Source organism: Mobula hypostoma, chromosome 16 (assembly GCF_963921235.1).
Source record: "Mobula hypostoma chromosome 16, sMobHyp1.1, whole genome shotgun sequence".
In the NCBI taxonomy this organism is placed as follows: Eukaryota; Metazoa; Chordata; class Chondrichthyes; order Myliobatiformes; family Myliobatidae; genus Mobula; species Mobula hypostoma.
In genome coordinates, this window is record NC_086112.1 from 46448336 (window position 1) to 46464311 (window position 15976).

General features: G+C 40.9%; 1 protein-coding gene across 1 annotated transcript; it reads right to left on the reverse strand.

Annotated features, from left to right (window-relative positions):
- Positions 1–15471, reverse strand: znf367 (zinc finger protein 367). Its single transcript, XM_063069188.1, has 5 exons — positions 15084–15471; positions 10213–10363; positions 6073–6192; positions 5208–5346; positions 1–3755 (listed from the first exon to the last, which is right to left on the reverse strand). The coding sequence occupies exons 1-5, from the start codon at positions 15345–15347 to the stop codon at positions 3533–3535; spliced, it is 897 nt and encodes a 298-aa protein (XP_062925258.1). The 5' UTR covers positions 15348–15471; the 3' UTR covers positions 1–3532.
- Positions 15472–15976: the final 505 nt, after the last annotated feature.

A 15976-nucleotide genomic window follows, 5' to 3' on the forward strand; every position in this document is an offset into this window, starting at 1 on the left:
TACCAATATTTATTTAGAGTACTGATCAAAAGTTCAGCAGATTTACCAGGATGCTCAATGAAGGAAGCCAGAATGAATTCAAGCTGGTGACAAACCTCACTCTGAAATAGCTTAAAGCATTGTTAATCGGTCACACCACAAGGGATTATTAAAATACAAAAGATTGGAAGAATAAGAGAATTATGGATTTCACTTATATCATTCAAGAACAAAGATAAAAAACAATCCAACCAGAAATATCGTTAAAACAAAGTGCAAAACATACATACTTTTAAGTCCAAAATTAAATCCCATGTTATTTCAAAACATAGAATGAATGTCTTCTCATTCTTCTTCTTCTTCACCCTTCACCCCCCCCCCCAACTCATACTATCTTCCAGCATTCCTTTTTACAGTGACATTGCAAACATCAGCTTGGATTTAGATTTGTGGAAGTGTAGTGAAGAAAGCTCACCGTCAAGGAAGGACTGGCCCAACAATGAACATTAACTATTCCCCAAATCCTTTCAATCTTTGAAATTCAGTGGCTTTCCAAAGTTAGTTATTTCGTATTTCTGAAGGCAGAACCACTGGGTGGTGCTATGCAATGCAAAATATAAGGCTCTGTAATCAGTAGAAATGAGGAAATGTAGACCTTCAAAATCATTTGGGGAATTCATGTGATGCACTGAGATTCTGAGGCGCCCCAAAAAGCAAACATGGGCCAAAGGACAGAAAGGGGAAAGGGAATGGTTCCAGCCTAGAGAGGAGAAGCATGGAGGTGGGTTTAGGTAGAGGATTGTATACATTGCTAATGACAAAACCGATTACTTTGCAGCGTGAGGAGCAATGGAAGGTGGGGTGCTAGAGATGTCAATCAACTTTAGTAGTAATACCATATTAATGTACAAACAAAGCACACCAGTCTTTAGCTTAGCAAGGGCAGGTGACAAACAACCTTACAAGTCAGTGATGTTAACATAATTTTACAGGTTTTCCTCAGTTACACAAATCTGTTTAAATTTGAATTGGTCACAAGTCAATTGAATGTTACAATTTGTTTTAACAACAAAATTAAAGGGGAAAACACGCAGCTTCCTCTCAGGGAAGGCACTCTTATTTGGAAATCCATTCTACCTCCAACTTCTTTCACCAATTAAAAGTTGAATGAACCCACAATACCTTCTGGAACTATAGAAAACTTAAAAAGTTATTACATGGTTTCCCTGTTAAATCCTAAGCACTTTGCTCCCAGCTTGTATGCATGACATGGTAAGAACAAGGAGCAATTCAAGCTTCTGGCCATTGTGGCAATGCTTGCCTTTAAGAGTTAGCATTCACCTAACTACAGCATCTGCCACTGTACCGTGATATTTAGCTTCCAACAAACTGAGTTTATACATCTCCACGTATAGAACAGCTTCTACATAAAATACACATTGAAATGGCATCAGCTACATCCAATGCTAATCTAAAATAAATAACTTTCAATTACACACAACAAAATCTAATTAACTGATAAAGGGCATTTAAACAGAATCTGATTGGCATAATAGTTTTAGAAAAACAGAAAACCCCAATGTATGGACACCAAGGCTATACTGCTGCTCTTTATTGTTGAAAAATGGCAGATTCATTCAGTCTCAGTTGCTTCAGTCGATGCTGCAAAAACTGGTGGTGCAAAATCTATGCAACAATGACAGCTGATAGAGTATGACTGCATGTCAAGCTTTTCAACTTAGCAAATTTTAAATTTCATGCAGCAACTAAATATTTTACCAGAAAGCACAAGGCAGAGAATATTGAATTATGGTAAAACAAACTGAAGCTGTCCAACAAAGAGGACATAATGTTTTCTTGTTAAATTTTAATAACTGCAAGCTACAAAACTGCAAAGACTATATTAAACTACAGACACACAGCAATACAATGTAGTGTTGCCAACATGAAAGTCAACAAAACTTCTTCCATCACCAAAAATCACCTGGTACAAACTTGACTAACAACTTAAATTAATGAGTGCCACATTTCTCTTGCAGAGCCCTCAGCTTGCATTTTCACTAATCAAATTAAGGTAGACAACTTGTTTTGTTTAGAAAGTAATATCTTCACTGTTTCAAGTACTTGCTAAATTGTTATCTACAATTTAATAAAAGTCACAATGCACATAGTCAAATACAACAAATCCTGCAATTTTTTTGTCATGCCATTGCCTTAAATCAAGATCCAGATCTCACAGGATTGCTCAAGTCCATTTGATGGAATACAGGTTGTATTTATAAACACACAAAAGGTGCAATTTGTCTTATGTTTTGCACAGAAGTATTGTGCCTCTGTACTTAGTGCTCTAAAAAGAACAAATCCAGTGCTACGCTCTCACTTCTACTTCAGCGACACTTGCCTTCAGCAACTATACAAGTGCCAATGTTCAATTATAACCATCCCTGATTAGATGTCACAAATTCTCCCAACACCACTGAGGGGGCAAAAACTCACTTCAAATATTTGCTGCAACAAAACTGAGTGATTATTCTTTCCAAAAATCAAAGTAATCAGCATAATCAGCTGGGCTATTATAAAACAAGGGCTCAGTGGTACTAATGCTTCACCCTACAGTATGAATCTACAAGGATATGGTACTTTTATATAAGTATTCAGAGCTTGCTACTGTACTGGTGGTTTATGAGAATACATGTTAAAGTGGTTCCCATTTAGTCAAACTTACTCAATTCCCATATCTAGTGAATGACTTGTTCCCCAATAAATCAAGACATCTATTGACGGGAAAAATAAAATCACTCCAGTACCCTTCCAAGTGGTTCTCAAGTAGATCATGAACAGTGCATTTTAAAGGATTGCTGGGGAGAAAAAAAAACATAAGTTCCTGTTGGAACAGAACAGGATTTTGTTTGACACAAGAAACAAAATAACCTGAATGCTGGAAACCCAAACTTCAACCATTGACAGGGAAAGGACTCCACAGCTTCAGTTACCTTCTGAAAAGGGTCATGCTGCACTTTTAAGTGTTCCTTCTGAAAATATTTTTTGTTTCAAATACTAGTTAACATTCTCTTTTTCTTTTAAAACTACAGTTTGCTGTTGCTAAGTAGATACTGAAGTTTACTAGAAGCTAGATTTGCAAGATGGATCTCACAAAGGCATGCGTATCTAACATGTCATCAAACAGTGCGAATTTTGTACTACAAATGCAAGTTGTATATTCTTGCAATAGCTAGAATGTGGCACTAGCAGGTTCTCTACTCTTCCCTGCTCTACATTATCTGATCTTTCAAAGCTCTGCAACATTCCACCGAACTAAAACTTTATATAAACTTCTTCTGGACAAAAAGTGCATAACACTTGTGCTCCTTTAACCAAGGGCAACAACATTCATCATCATCTTAAATTCTACATAATAGCAGCCTATTAAAAAGCAAAATATAAGGTGCATTCCTTCCGCCTGGTGGATTAGTGCATTCCTTCTGCCCGTGCACTAGTCCACAGACAGTTCCCTTCATGAGATACATGCATTGCATCATATCTACTGGAGCAACTATGCTTCAGTTAAGTTTGCCAGCTCAATGAGAGCAAGGGCACCATGTAGCCGCTCCCGTTGCTCTTGCATACGGCGGCGTGCGGCAGCATGTGGCCCGTTTTTTTCTTCATCCTCATCTTCGTCAGACTGGATGAACTCCATGGGATCCTGCTGCTCCTGGTCAGCCTTCCGGCCTGTGTTCTTAACTGACGGCATGCGCTGTTCTCGCATCTCCCAGTATCTGCAGGAGAATAACATTATGAAATTCAGCGTTTCTATTGCAAGAGGATCAGAAGGCCGTACTGCCTCTTGCAGAATGCCAATGACCAAAGAAAAGCTCTCTTGTAAACCAATCTTCAAAACCCTTTCCCTATTACACTGGTTTCCACTGATAGCTTCAGGGAGTAGGGAATTCCAGTAAATAAATATATCAATTAATTAAAACTCAGAATAAATCCTTCCTAATCACACCCTTAAACATCAATCTTTTCTCCTGGGATTGTACGAGACTTCGCCAATAGGGGAACCAGTCACTTTGTCAAGCTTCATTAGGAATTTAGTGTGATCAGCTGCCTTCAAGATTCCAGGCAGTTTAATGTTCCTCCACAAGACAAATCTCCAGTCAAAGTGACAATGCAATGCACTGCTTCCAATCAGTTCCTTCCTGAAATGTAACCCAAAACTGTACGCAATGCTTCTGGTCTGCTCCCATCAAAACACTGCATAAGCTTTAACTGCTCTTGTACTCCTTTCCTCCTACAATAAAAGGCCAATATTCAAATTACTGAATTACTTGGTTGCTAATTTTATGCTTCTAATCCAAGGATGCCTAAATTTCTCAATCACCACCTAAATAAGATTCTGCCTTTCTGTCTGCTTCCCAAAAAGATTCAGACTGCTCATTTCCCCTCACAGTAATCAATTTATTATCTTTTGTCAAACTTATTCTATGTAACATTGCAAGATCGCCTCCTTATAGCCTATCCTTGAAAATGCACTACACTCAGTCCCTTTATCCAAGTTATTAATATATCACCAACTAAGAAGGCCCCAGCAACAATTCTGCACCTCCCCCAGCCCTAATCAACAATCTTGTTCAGACAAGACTATTTGAAAATCTACTTTTTTCTATTAACCAATCTTCCAGCAATGTTTAGGCTTTTGTAATGTGCAGTAACCTTTCATGGCATCTTTCCAAATGTTTCTGGAAGTCAAAAAATGCAAAACATATGCAGGTGCCTCTTTCAAATAAATGTGATGATTTCTATCTCTCTTCATTATATTCAACATTAATGTACTGCCAAATGCAACAGAAATAAACCACAACTTGCCTGACAAACTGTATCTGTTCTGCTGGGTGTCCATAAAATCCGTAAAGCTGCAAAATTAATCTCAATCCTCCAATGATACAAAGACTAATCCTGATATTATTGGAAAAACATGGGATGGGGTGCATTCCGCAACAGATGCGCATGGCCTCTAATTCTGAAAGAAACAGTTGTCTAACATGTTGTTCCTTCCCTTCCAACCACTGAGCTTCTTCCAAAACAACCGGACAAAGGCCCATGGATTCTTTAACAAATCTAAAACAAATAAAATATTTTTGCAAGGAATGCATCAAAGCAGACCTTAACTAAGTGTACTATTAGATTATTAGTAGAAACTCCAGAACACAACTTCTGAATGTACTCACTTTGTCAGCCACTCTGCAACAGCATCATTGTCCGCGGCCTGCGTCTTGGTGGCACCATTGGACACTTCGTCTCTCCGCAAGCGTGCGTAAGGATGCTTGGTACAATGACGGTTGGCATGTGTGAACCTGCTCCCACAGCCTGTACAGAAACCAAGAGATGGAGCTTGTCTCAGTGAGAAATCACACACCCTCATACAGAATAAGGCTGAAGAATTTCACCCCCCCCCCATTTCAAACAATTTGTTTTAGATGTTGCGTCTGCATTTCATTTGCAGCAGCTCTCTACTTCACTGGATTCGCTGAAAGCACTAAATTATACTATTTATTATAAATTACTATAAATAGCTCATTTAGATGGAGACGTAACAAAGATTTTTACACCTCATGTCTCTGATGTAAGAAATAAAAATCAATTCATTTCAAATTAGGAGATCAGACTTGTGAAAAATTCTTTTGATCTTCAAATTCATCTCTATCAGTGTGCAGTCATATTATCCAAAAGGCTCATCAAGACCCCGCATTAATGCCCAACAAAATTTGGCATTTGCTCTTCCAGTGCAAAATAACAAATGCAGGGAAAGCTCCACAGGGCAGAAACTGGTCACAATATCAAACGTGTCTCAATACAACATACTGGGCTTCAATGCAGAGAACAATGTAATAACATTACAAACCAGAAACAACACACTTGGTACATCATTACTGGCCATGGTAACCAGCATACGTAATTATGTAGCTAGTGGTGTCCATGCATATAGGAACTTCCCAAATAATCAGCTTATCAAATGATTGATCTGTCTAACCCAAGAGGCACATGTTGCTCATCATGCAGGACTCAGGGCACAAGAGGAGTTTACCAGCTTACCAGCTTCAGAGCAAACAAATGGCTTTTCCCCAGTGTGAAGGCGCTGGTGAGTTTTTAATTGGCCACTCTGAACAAATGCTTTCCCACAGTTCGGATAATCACATAAATAAGGTCTTTCACCTATAAGAAACCCACAGTACAGAACATTAAAATTTAAACTTTTCTCTATTGCTCAAAGGAAAAAGAAACACAAAGAATTTCCAGGACCTCTGGTAAAAATGATACTAATTAGCTCATCTACAAGCAAATAACTTGCATTTACAAGGCTTATAGATATGTTACAAAACAATTCATAATGATGCTAATTAAATTTGACAGTCTCATAACAGTTGACAGATATTTGACACTAAGATGTAGTTGGGAGCTCACTGTTGATTCCAACATTTTGTTTTTATTTTTAAACTTGAAGGGTATGCATTTCTGATTATGCTGAAACATCATGTGGTTTGTCCAAAGTAAAAACAGAGACTTTCGGACCATTGTCTTTCGATACACATCCTCCAGTGTCATAATGGTCACTTAGCTCTGATCAGTGACATTTTGATCTGTTCCACATTAAATACGGCCAAAGGCAAAATGGAACAGACCATGACAAGAAGAGCACTTTATTCTTCATTTTATTGGTTTACTTGCACTACCTCAAAGCCCTGATCTGATCTGTATGAACAGTATGAAAGATGAGCTTTTCACTGTACCTCAGTACATTTGACAATAATAAACCAATTCCAATCTACCTGAAAGAGTTCCCACCAAGTATCCAAATACTCTTTAACAAAAGATTTACTGTTACAATACCCTAAGATTAATAAAACAGCACATTATTTGATCAGCCACAATATATCAAAGTTACACTTACTATTATATGCACAAGTACACGTACAAACAGTTGCAATGAAAGTAGCAGCAGAAAACAGGTTTTCCTATAAATTAGTCAAGATTACTGAATATTATTGACTGGCATTTTTGAAATCCAGATTTAAAATTATTTATTTTGATAACAGCTCTGGTGTCAGAATAATAATTCAATAATTAACAATACAGTTTAAAGTAAAACAATCATAATAAAGATTGCATTAAAGTCAAGTGGGAAACAGCCATATAATGTTTACTGATAAATGCATTAATTTCTGTAATTTGCTACCAAGTAGTGAACAGATGGCATAACTTGCAATTTCCCGATAGTCAGATTTTGACGATAACATTTGAGGATAAAAGTACAAAAGTGAATGTTACATCAGTTTACCATTAATTTGTTGTGCAAGATTTCATCTTCAATGGAGTCAAAGACATTCTTGTGTCAATTAACTTGATAACAACATAGTTAAGAGCAATAAACTTTACTTGTCCAAAATTTAAAACTACAGCTTTACTGCTTGGATGTATGAATGCAAACAGATGCTAGGTCATCCTGCTCATTCTAAATTTTTGCAGAGCACACATATGCTAGTGATCTTTATCAGTACCAAGTACATGAATGTATTCTAGCCAGGTACTGTCTCTTTCACACAAGACCGAGGTTAGATTCCAGCTGACATTGATCACAATTTAATCTATAATCAAGTTAGCCTTCAATCTAGTGGGAGTGGGAGGACCTAAAGATGGTGCCAGAGGTTTTTTCGGATCTGGGCAAATTCTTACAGTCCATCCATGAAAGTTTAATTTCTTCTCTTTTAATGTCTTTTCTTTCCTTTTCAAGGTGGCTGGGATTCTGTCAGGGTCCGCAATCTACAGCAACACTCAAACTTCAGTTCTTCATGGCAGTGGGTTCTCGCTCAGCAACCTGAATCCAAACAGCGAGCTGTTGATCGCCCTCTCACCATGGCAGGAACAATACCTCTGTCTCCCTTGTTAAGGGGAGGGAGGGAGGGAGAGAGGGAGAGAGGGAGAGAGGGAGAGAGAGAGAGACACACACACACACAGAGTCTGAGATGTCAAAGTGTTGGGATGGATAGTAGTTTTTGATGGTCTTTGCTCGCATTGTGGGTTGTGAGGGTTGATGCTTTCACTGGAGCAATTGGGGACGGCGGGGGAGCAGAGTTGATGCTTTTCCTGCTGTTTGTGCATTGGGGGGGTGAGGGAGGGGGACCTTTGGTGTTCTAATGTTTTCTGTCATTCATTCTTTGCGGTTTTTCTTCTGCTTTGGTGGATGTCTGTGAAAAGTAAGGATCTTGGGTTGCATACTTTATATATTCTCTGATGTTTAATTGAGTCATTGGACCTTTGTAGGTCCCACCAAGGTTTGGCCATTTGGTTCTAGTTGCTCGGTTGTTGAGAAATTTAGTAAATACAGTTGCAAGAAAAAGTTTGTGAACCCTTTGCAATTACCTGATTTTTGGCAATAATTTTTCATAAAATGTGGTCTGATCTTCTTTTAAGTCACAATAATAGACAAACACAATCTGCCTAAACTAATAACACACACACACACACACACACACACACACACACACAATTGTACTTCTTGTTAACACTGAGTATACCACTACCATCACAGTCTAGGTTCAAAAAAGCGTGAACCTCTAGGGTAACACCTTTTATAAAAGCTATTTTGAATCAGGTGTTCCAATCAATGAGATGAGGTTGGAGGTGCGGGTTGTGGAGGTGCTCTGCCCTATATAAAAAAAGACAAAATCAGGTTACCAGCAGACTCTGCTCTTCTCAAGAAATATCGGTTTATGTGCACCATGCCTCTATCAAAACAGCTTTCAGAGGACCTTAGAACAAGAACTGTAGAGATGCATGAATCTGGAAAACAAAAGCATTGCTAAAGACCTGAGACCTGAATGTTCATCAGGCCACAGTCAGAGAAATTGTCTACAAATGAAAGAAATTCAGCATTTTGCTACTCTCCCTAGGTGTGGGTGTCCTGCAAAGATCATACCAAGAGCACAATGTGCAAACCTGAAGGAGGTGAAAAAGAACACAAGGGCAACAGCAAAAGACTTGCAGAAACCTCTAGAATTTACCAAAAGTCTCTGTGCGTTCATTATAAGAAAAACACTGAACAAGAATGGTGTTCACAGGAGGACAGCATTGCTCTTCAAAACAAACAAACATTGCTGCACATCTCAAGTTTCCAAAAGGCCACCTGGATGTTCCACAACACCTCGAGAATAACATTCTTAGAAAGATGCAACAAAAATTGAACTTCGAGGCAGAAAAGTATGGTGGAAGGAGCATCGTGGTTTGGGGCTGCATTGCTGCCTCAGGGCCTGGACAGCTTGCAATCATTGAGGGAACAATAAATTTGAAATTGTATCAAGACATTTTATAGAATGTCAGGGTAGCGATCCTTCACCTGAAGCTTAATAGAAGTTGAATGATGCAACAAGACAATGATCCGAAACAAGAGCAAATCAACAACAGAATGGTTTAAAAAAATATATCATGTTTTGGAATGCCCAAGTCAGAGTCCAGACATTAAGCCCAATGATACGTTGTGGCATGACCCGAATAGGGCTGTTCATGCATGGTATGCCAGAAATATTGATGAACTAAAACAGTTTTGTATGGAGGAATGGTCCAAAATTCCTCCTCACTGTCGTGCAAATCTGCTCAGCTGCTACAGGAAATGTTTGGTGGAGGTGATTGCTGCAAAAGGAGGTTCTACCAGTTATTAAATACAAGGGTTTACATACTTTTTCCAGCAATGATTGAGAATGATTAAATAATATGTTCAATAAAGACATGAAAAGTACAATTGTTTGTGTGTAATTAATGCAGGCAGACTGTGTTTGAAGATCATACCACATTTTATGAGCAATTAGTGCAGAAAACCAGGTAATTGTAAAAGGTTCACAAACTTCTTTCTTATTACTGTATGTTCTAATGTTTAACCTTGAAATGGCCAAGTGAAAAATAGCAAGATCCTCCCTCGCTGGGACATTTCATTAATACTGTACGAAATCTCTTATTCAGTTAGGTTGTGCAGCTGGTGTTCCCACAGCGGATTCTCGTTATCTGGAACTGCTTTCAGCTCGTTAAGACATTTCAAACAGCCTTGTAAGCACTTCAAACTTCGCTTTCCAACCTCCTCATCCTCCCTGCATTCCACTGAGTAACCTCAATTTTATTGTTACAAGATCTTAATAAATATAACCTCACTGATGTCATGGACTCATCCAATGTATTACATCTTACCCGTGTGCGTTCTCTTGTGCGCTTGCAAGGACTTCTCACGGGGAAACACTCGGTTACAAGTATTGCAGCGGATTCTGCTCGAAGAGTGCTCACCCTCGTTTATGAGATCACGGATTAGCTCTGCTCTTGGGCGGCCGCGTCTTGTTCCATCCTGCAACAAGGCACCCAGATCCAGATTAAAAATTTAATCTTTAATTAATTCTGAAAGTATGTTGCAAGAAACCAGTGTCCCAAGATGGTAACGATACTGGTCTGTACAATCCCTTCAACACCATGATTTAGTTTCGAAAGCCCATTAAAGAAACCATTCTGGAGTTCTGGGAAGTGTACACAACAGACTTTGTCCTCTAATAGGGTCCAAGCCAGTAACCAATCTTACACAGTTCAGCAGAGGATAGAGGGTGAACATTTAAGTTTGTGCAAGGGTATTAAACAGGCTTAATCTTGAACTGTAGCTCAGCGTTATTGAAAAGGACTCACTTCTTACTGCTTGCTCAACCTACAAATACAAATTTCTGCATAAGGAGTTAAACAAGGGAAACAGAAGTCTCAAAGGCAGGTCCATTTAGAGCAGCTACACCCCTGTGCACCCAAATTCTGACCAGTCTCCTTTAAGATGCTCCTTAGTTGTTCCTTCTTGATTAAGATTTTGGACTTTTAAATTTTTCCTTTGACTCAATGTCGAATATTCCTATTGTGAACGTGCTTCAGTCCAGCCTCATTATTGAGGAATCATAGAACTGTGAAAAATAGAAACAGGCCATTCAGCCCAACACAATCACACAAGCCAGTGGCCATCCTTCCATACTAACCCCTTCTCCCAGCACTCAGTCCATAACCCTCTATGCCCAAACATTTCACTAGGCGTGTGCCGTGCGAGGCGTCAGCACATTACGGTAGCTTCATGTGTTTAGATAGATAATTTATTGATCCTAAAGGAAATTACAGTGTCACAGTAGTATTACAAGTGTAGAAATATCTATCTCTCAGATGAGAAGTAGAAAGAATTTTTAAAAAGTTACCTCACACAGCTTAATGGTGGGGGGGGGGGGGGCTATAGGTTGACTCCTTATGAAGCCTAATGGCCGAGAGTAAAAATGACCACATATAGCACTCTTTGGAGTAGCGCAGTTGTCTTACTCTATTACTAAAAGTGCTCCTCTGTGCAGCCATGGTGGCGTGCAAAGGGTGAGAAACACTGTCCAGAATTGCCAAGATATTCCGTAGGGTCCTTTCTTCTACCACAGTCTCCAGTGTGTCCAGTTTGATTCCTGTAACAGAACCAGCTTTCCTAATCAGTTTATTGAGCCTATTGGTATCACCTGTGTTGATGCCATTGCCTGAGCACACCACCACATAGAAGATTGTACTGGCGACAACAGACTGGTAGAATGTGAAGGAGAGGCCTGCATACTCCAAAGGACCTCAATCTCCTCAGGAAGTAGAGGCGACTCTGGCCCCTCTTGTACACAGCGTCTGTGTTGGTGCTCCATTCCACTCAAGTCTATCATCCAGGTGTAGACTCACAGACTTAAAGGACGTAGAGTCTATAACCCTGTCTTAATGCTGCTTAGCGTGTTTCTTTCATTTGATTTTGTACTGGCCAGCAATACTGCAAAATAACAATGGACATTAATCTGTTTAAGTACATGGTCACCATTCGTCTGGCCCTCGGGACAACTGTACTGCTCCAAAGTGTGCTGTACGAGGTAATTCTTACCCTCGGCCATTAGGCTCTATGAGTCAACCTATAGCTGGGGAAGTAGTGATCCCCTGATAGACTGAGGTAACTTTTTTAAATTCTTTCTTACTTCTCTTCTAATATTTGTTTATCTGTGTATTTGTAATGCTATTGCAACAGTAATTTTGGTTGCAATCTACAAAGCACCTACCTATCAAGCATTCATTTAGAAACACCACCATTGCAATCAGAATCCCAGCTTTAACTACTGTCTGCAGTGGAATTGAGTTACTTACTACTATCTAGGAGGTGAAGGTGGTTTTCTTCACATCCCTTTTGAATCTCTTTCCCTTGCCCAAAATCCAAGTCCTCTAGTTATACAGTACTTAGGCACATTACAGTATATAGCTAGGGTGCAGAGTACTGTATTCGTCAACGTGAAGCTGACAGCGAGTTTGTAAATCTGGTGGGAGCAAAGGTCAGAGTGGAGCATCGCGGGAGGGATGTGGGACAGGTGTCAGAGGAGTGCCAGGCACAGGGAGTGGCACGGGTGCAGAGAAACCCAGCCGTGAGACACCAGTCAAGGTCATTTTGATTCTAAAGAATTGGTTTATTGATCATTACAGAATGTCTCTGGTGCTTCCTGCTCTTTCCCCCTTCCCTAACCACGATTCTCCTTTCTCTGTCCCCTTCCCACTCAGACTCAGTTGACAATAGAGGCCCAGATCAGAATCAGGTTTATCATCACTTATATACATCATAAAAATTTGTTTTTCTTTACTACATGCAGCAGTACAGTGCAACATATATAAAATTACTGGAGTACCGTACAATAATATTAGACACCCTAGGTAGAAATACAAGGTGTACACAGTACATCAGCTGAGGTCGGGCTACATCTTAATGAAGTTGGAACCCAATCACACTGCCCGGCTGATGAAGGTCAGTAGTCTACAGGCCTTCCTAACGACATCGCCTGTTACTGTTGCCACCTTCGAGGAACTATGCTGGAAGTCAAAAGGTCTCCCCGTTACTCAACACTCCCCACAATTCAACCATTTATACGTCCAAGCCTCATTAGTGTTCCCAAATGCATCACCTTGTATTTGTTTGGATTGAACTCTAGCTTCCATTTTATACCCATCTCACTATCTCTCTGCAGCCTAACTCTACCTTCCACACAACCAAAAACTCCAAGCTTCGAGTCACTCACACATTATAACAGGAAGGATCGCAATAACGTTCAGTGTGGGGCTCCAGAAGACACAGGCATTCAATCACAAAACGTCTTACCTCAACCCTGGTACTAAGCCAATATTGAATCCCTCTGGGAACCGTTTGAACCATTATCCCACGTGGGTCTATGTCAAAGTCTTTATTGAAGTCCATGTAAATCACATCTACTGCCCAGTCAATACAACTTGTTACCTCGTCAAAGAATTCAACTATAATGGTCAGAGAAGATCTGCCTTTGACAAAGCTGAAATAGCCATTTCTGATCAGCACTTGCCTTTCCAAATGATTGATCGTTTCCCTCAGAATTTTCTCCAGTACCTTCTCTACCAATGATATTAAACTTACTGTTCCATGGTTACCAGGCTTTTACTTACTGTCTTCCTTGAAAAAGACGGGGGTGGGGGGTGGGATACTTGTTGCTCACCAGTCATAACTCATAACCAGTAAACATCTCAACCAGAGCCATAGTTTCCTTTGCCTTTGGCAGACACCTAAGATAAATCCTAAATCCTGAGGCCAGCAATAAACTTTCCTCACCCCTGCACCAAATTCTCCAACTACAAAGCCTGCTTCCTTTGTGAATTCTGATGAGAAGTATTCCCTTCTGGTTCCATGCTTAGATGGATGATGTTGTCACTAATGGACACAACCTTTTCCCTGCTTGTTCTCACACCCTCAATTTACCTACAGATCACCTTCAATTTTACCTTAATTCTGTCTGCCAGAGGTTCTTCATGATCCTCATTTACTTTCTAATTCCTTGTTCTCTTCCCCCCCCCTTCACATTTTATATTAACAAGCCTCTCCCATCATTAGTTCCCTATAACTGTCAGGTAACAATGAGTTAGCATACAGAAAGGGGGATCGACCCAAGCAGCATGGTGTCATGATATCAGTCTTTCCCTCAACTTCAGGAAGGTGGGGGGTGAGGGCTGCTCTCCCCTTTTGGCCAGGATAGCAAATTACAAACCCCCCCTAACAAGAACTCTCCGAATTAACTTTTCAACACGTGCATTACTTTGGAACTTAATCAACTCATAAGAGAATAGGTTTACTTTGATAATAAATTTACTTTTTACCCCATGGCTGATGTCAATTGCTGAACTTTTACAGGGCAAGGCAGCAGATACGACAAACGTGCTAGTTGGGAAATGTGAGCAGTAATAGCAGTCAGTTTAAACCTGAGTGCATGATGCTGCTAACTGCAGCACACTCCTTCAAAAATGTGTGGAATTCAACATCAATCCAACTATGTATCACTGTACCTAAAGTATAGAATTAAACGTCACTATGAAATAAGATCAGGTGCTCCTTTGAAAATGAAGTGAAACAGATCTTGTGCGGTTTACCAATTCTCGGTGTCACACAACCTCAACAGCGCGTGGAGAGGATGGTAAACAATCACCACACTTCCCCGAGCGCGCGTGGGTGGCCTTAAAGCACCCGGCGGGAGGAAGTTACGTCTTTTTGGCGCGCTGGAGCACTGACAAGCTCTCCAGGAAGTGATTTCATTCATTTAATTTCTGCACCCCGGCGGAGAGAGAGAGAAAATCAAACGTAGATCACAACACACACACACAGAAAAAATCAGTCGGTCCATTACAGACGACAAAGTCACTTGGCGAGGAGAAAGCAGCGAGCGCCCGGCCGCCGATCTCCCGCGGACGCCTCCCCCGCTCTGTTTACGTCCCCGCCGGAGCCGCAGACAGTTAGCGATAGGCAAATGCGCGCCAATCTGAACCAGGCAACTCCACAACAAACATTAGCGGCTGCCCCGCGCCGCAAAGCAAGATGTTTCACATATTTACAAATAGTGAAGCATGCAAAAATAAAACCACAGAAGCCTAAACTAGCAGTAGGCGAGCGAGAAACTAAAAGCGAGCGACTGCGCAACCAAAAACAAAAGTCTTTCCAACAAGTGGGCTGACGCGTACAGGCTCTGCCTCTGACTGACCTGCGAGAGATGCTCAAGTTCCCGATCGAGAGCCGCGGCTCCGGCTGGACCACGCTGGGAGTCCCTGCCGCCGTTCCCGGTGAAGGAGGCGCCGGGGCTGAGGGTGACATTGTGCGCGTTCTCACCCCACTTCCACGGGTACACCATGAAATCGCTGAATCCGGGGCTGGTGGGCGTCACATCCATGCGTTTGGGCTTAATCGGCGTGGTTTTAATGACAGAGACGCGCTTGGGAGAACCGCAGGCGATCTGGTTTTCTGCCATTGCGACGACGGTGCGCAAAGACAGACGGAAAAATATTGAAAATAAATAAATAAACTCGCGGCGACCGAGTGGCGGCTCGAGCAGAGATTCCCGCGTTTAAGCATTTCCCGCCCTTTCTGCAGAGACCAACCGAAAGCCGCTCCGGCTCCCTCCACGTCATAATGAATGATTGGCAGCTCCATTCACGCGCCGGTCCGCCGGGCTCAGCCAATCAGCGGCGAGCGCGCTCCGTTCATTGGCCGAGCTCGGGTCTTTACCCGCCAGCAGTTATAACGTCTTCTGGCGAATGAGTTCATCATCTGCTGCTCGGCTGCCTGAGGAGTCCCAGCATTTTCTGTTGTCATTTGTTTTTGTTAAAGAGATAGCTATACTAGTTTGTGAAATTACTATCTGAACCTCAGTTTCGCCAATGTATCTCAAGCAAATTCGTGATGGACAACGACTTTTTGTATAACCATGTACATGAAGTAACAATTGCACCCGTAGATCAATTAATATTTCCTGTTACTGTGCTTGTTTTGATTTTACGTGTTGTACCAAATCTAAGTGGGGATAAAATAAAGCCAAGTTCACAAATCATTTTCGTATTAATACACAATTCAGCTGCAACGCGCGGGATCAAAGCAATA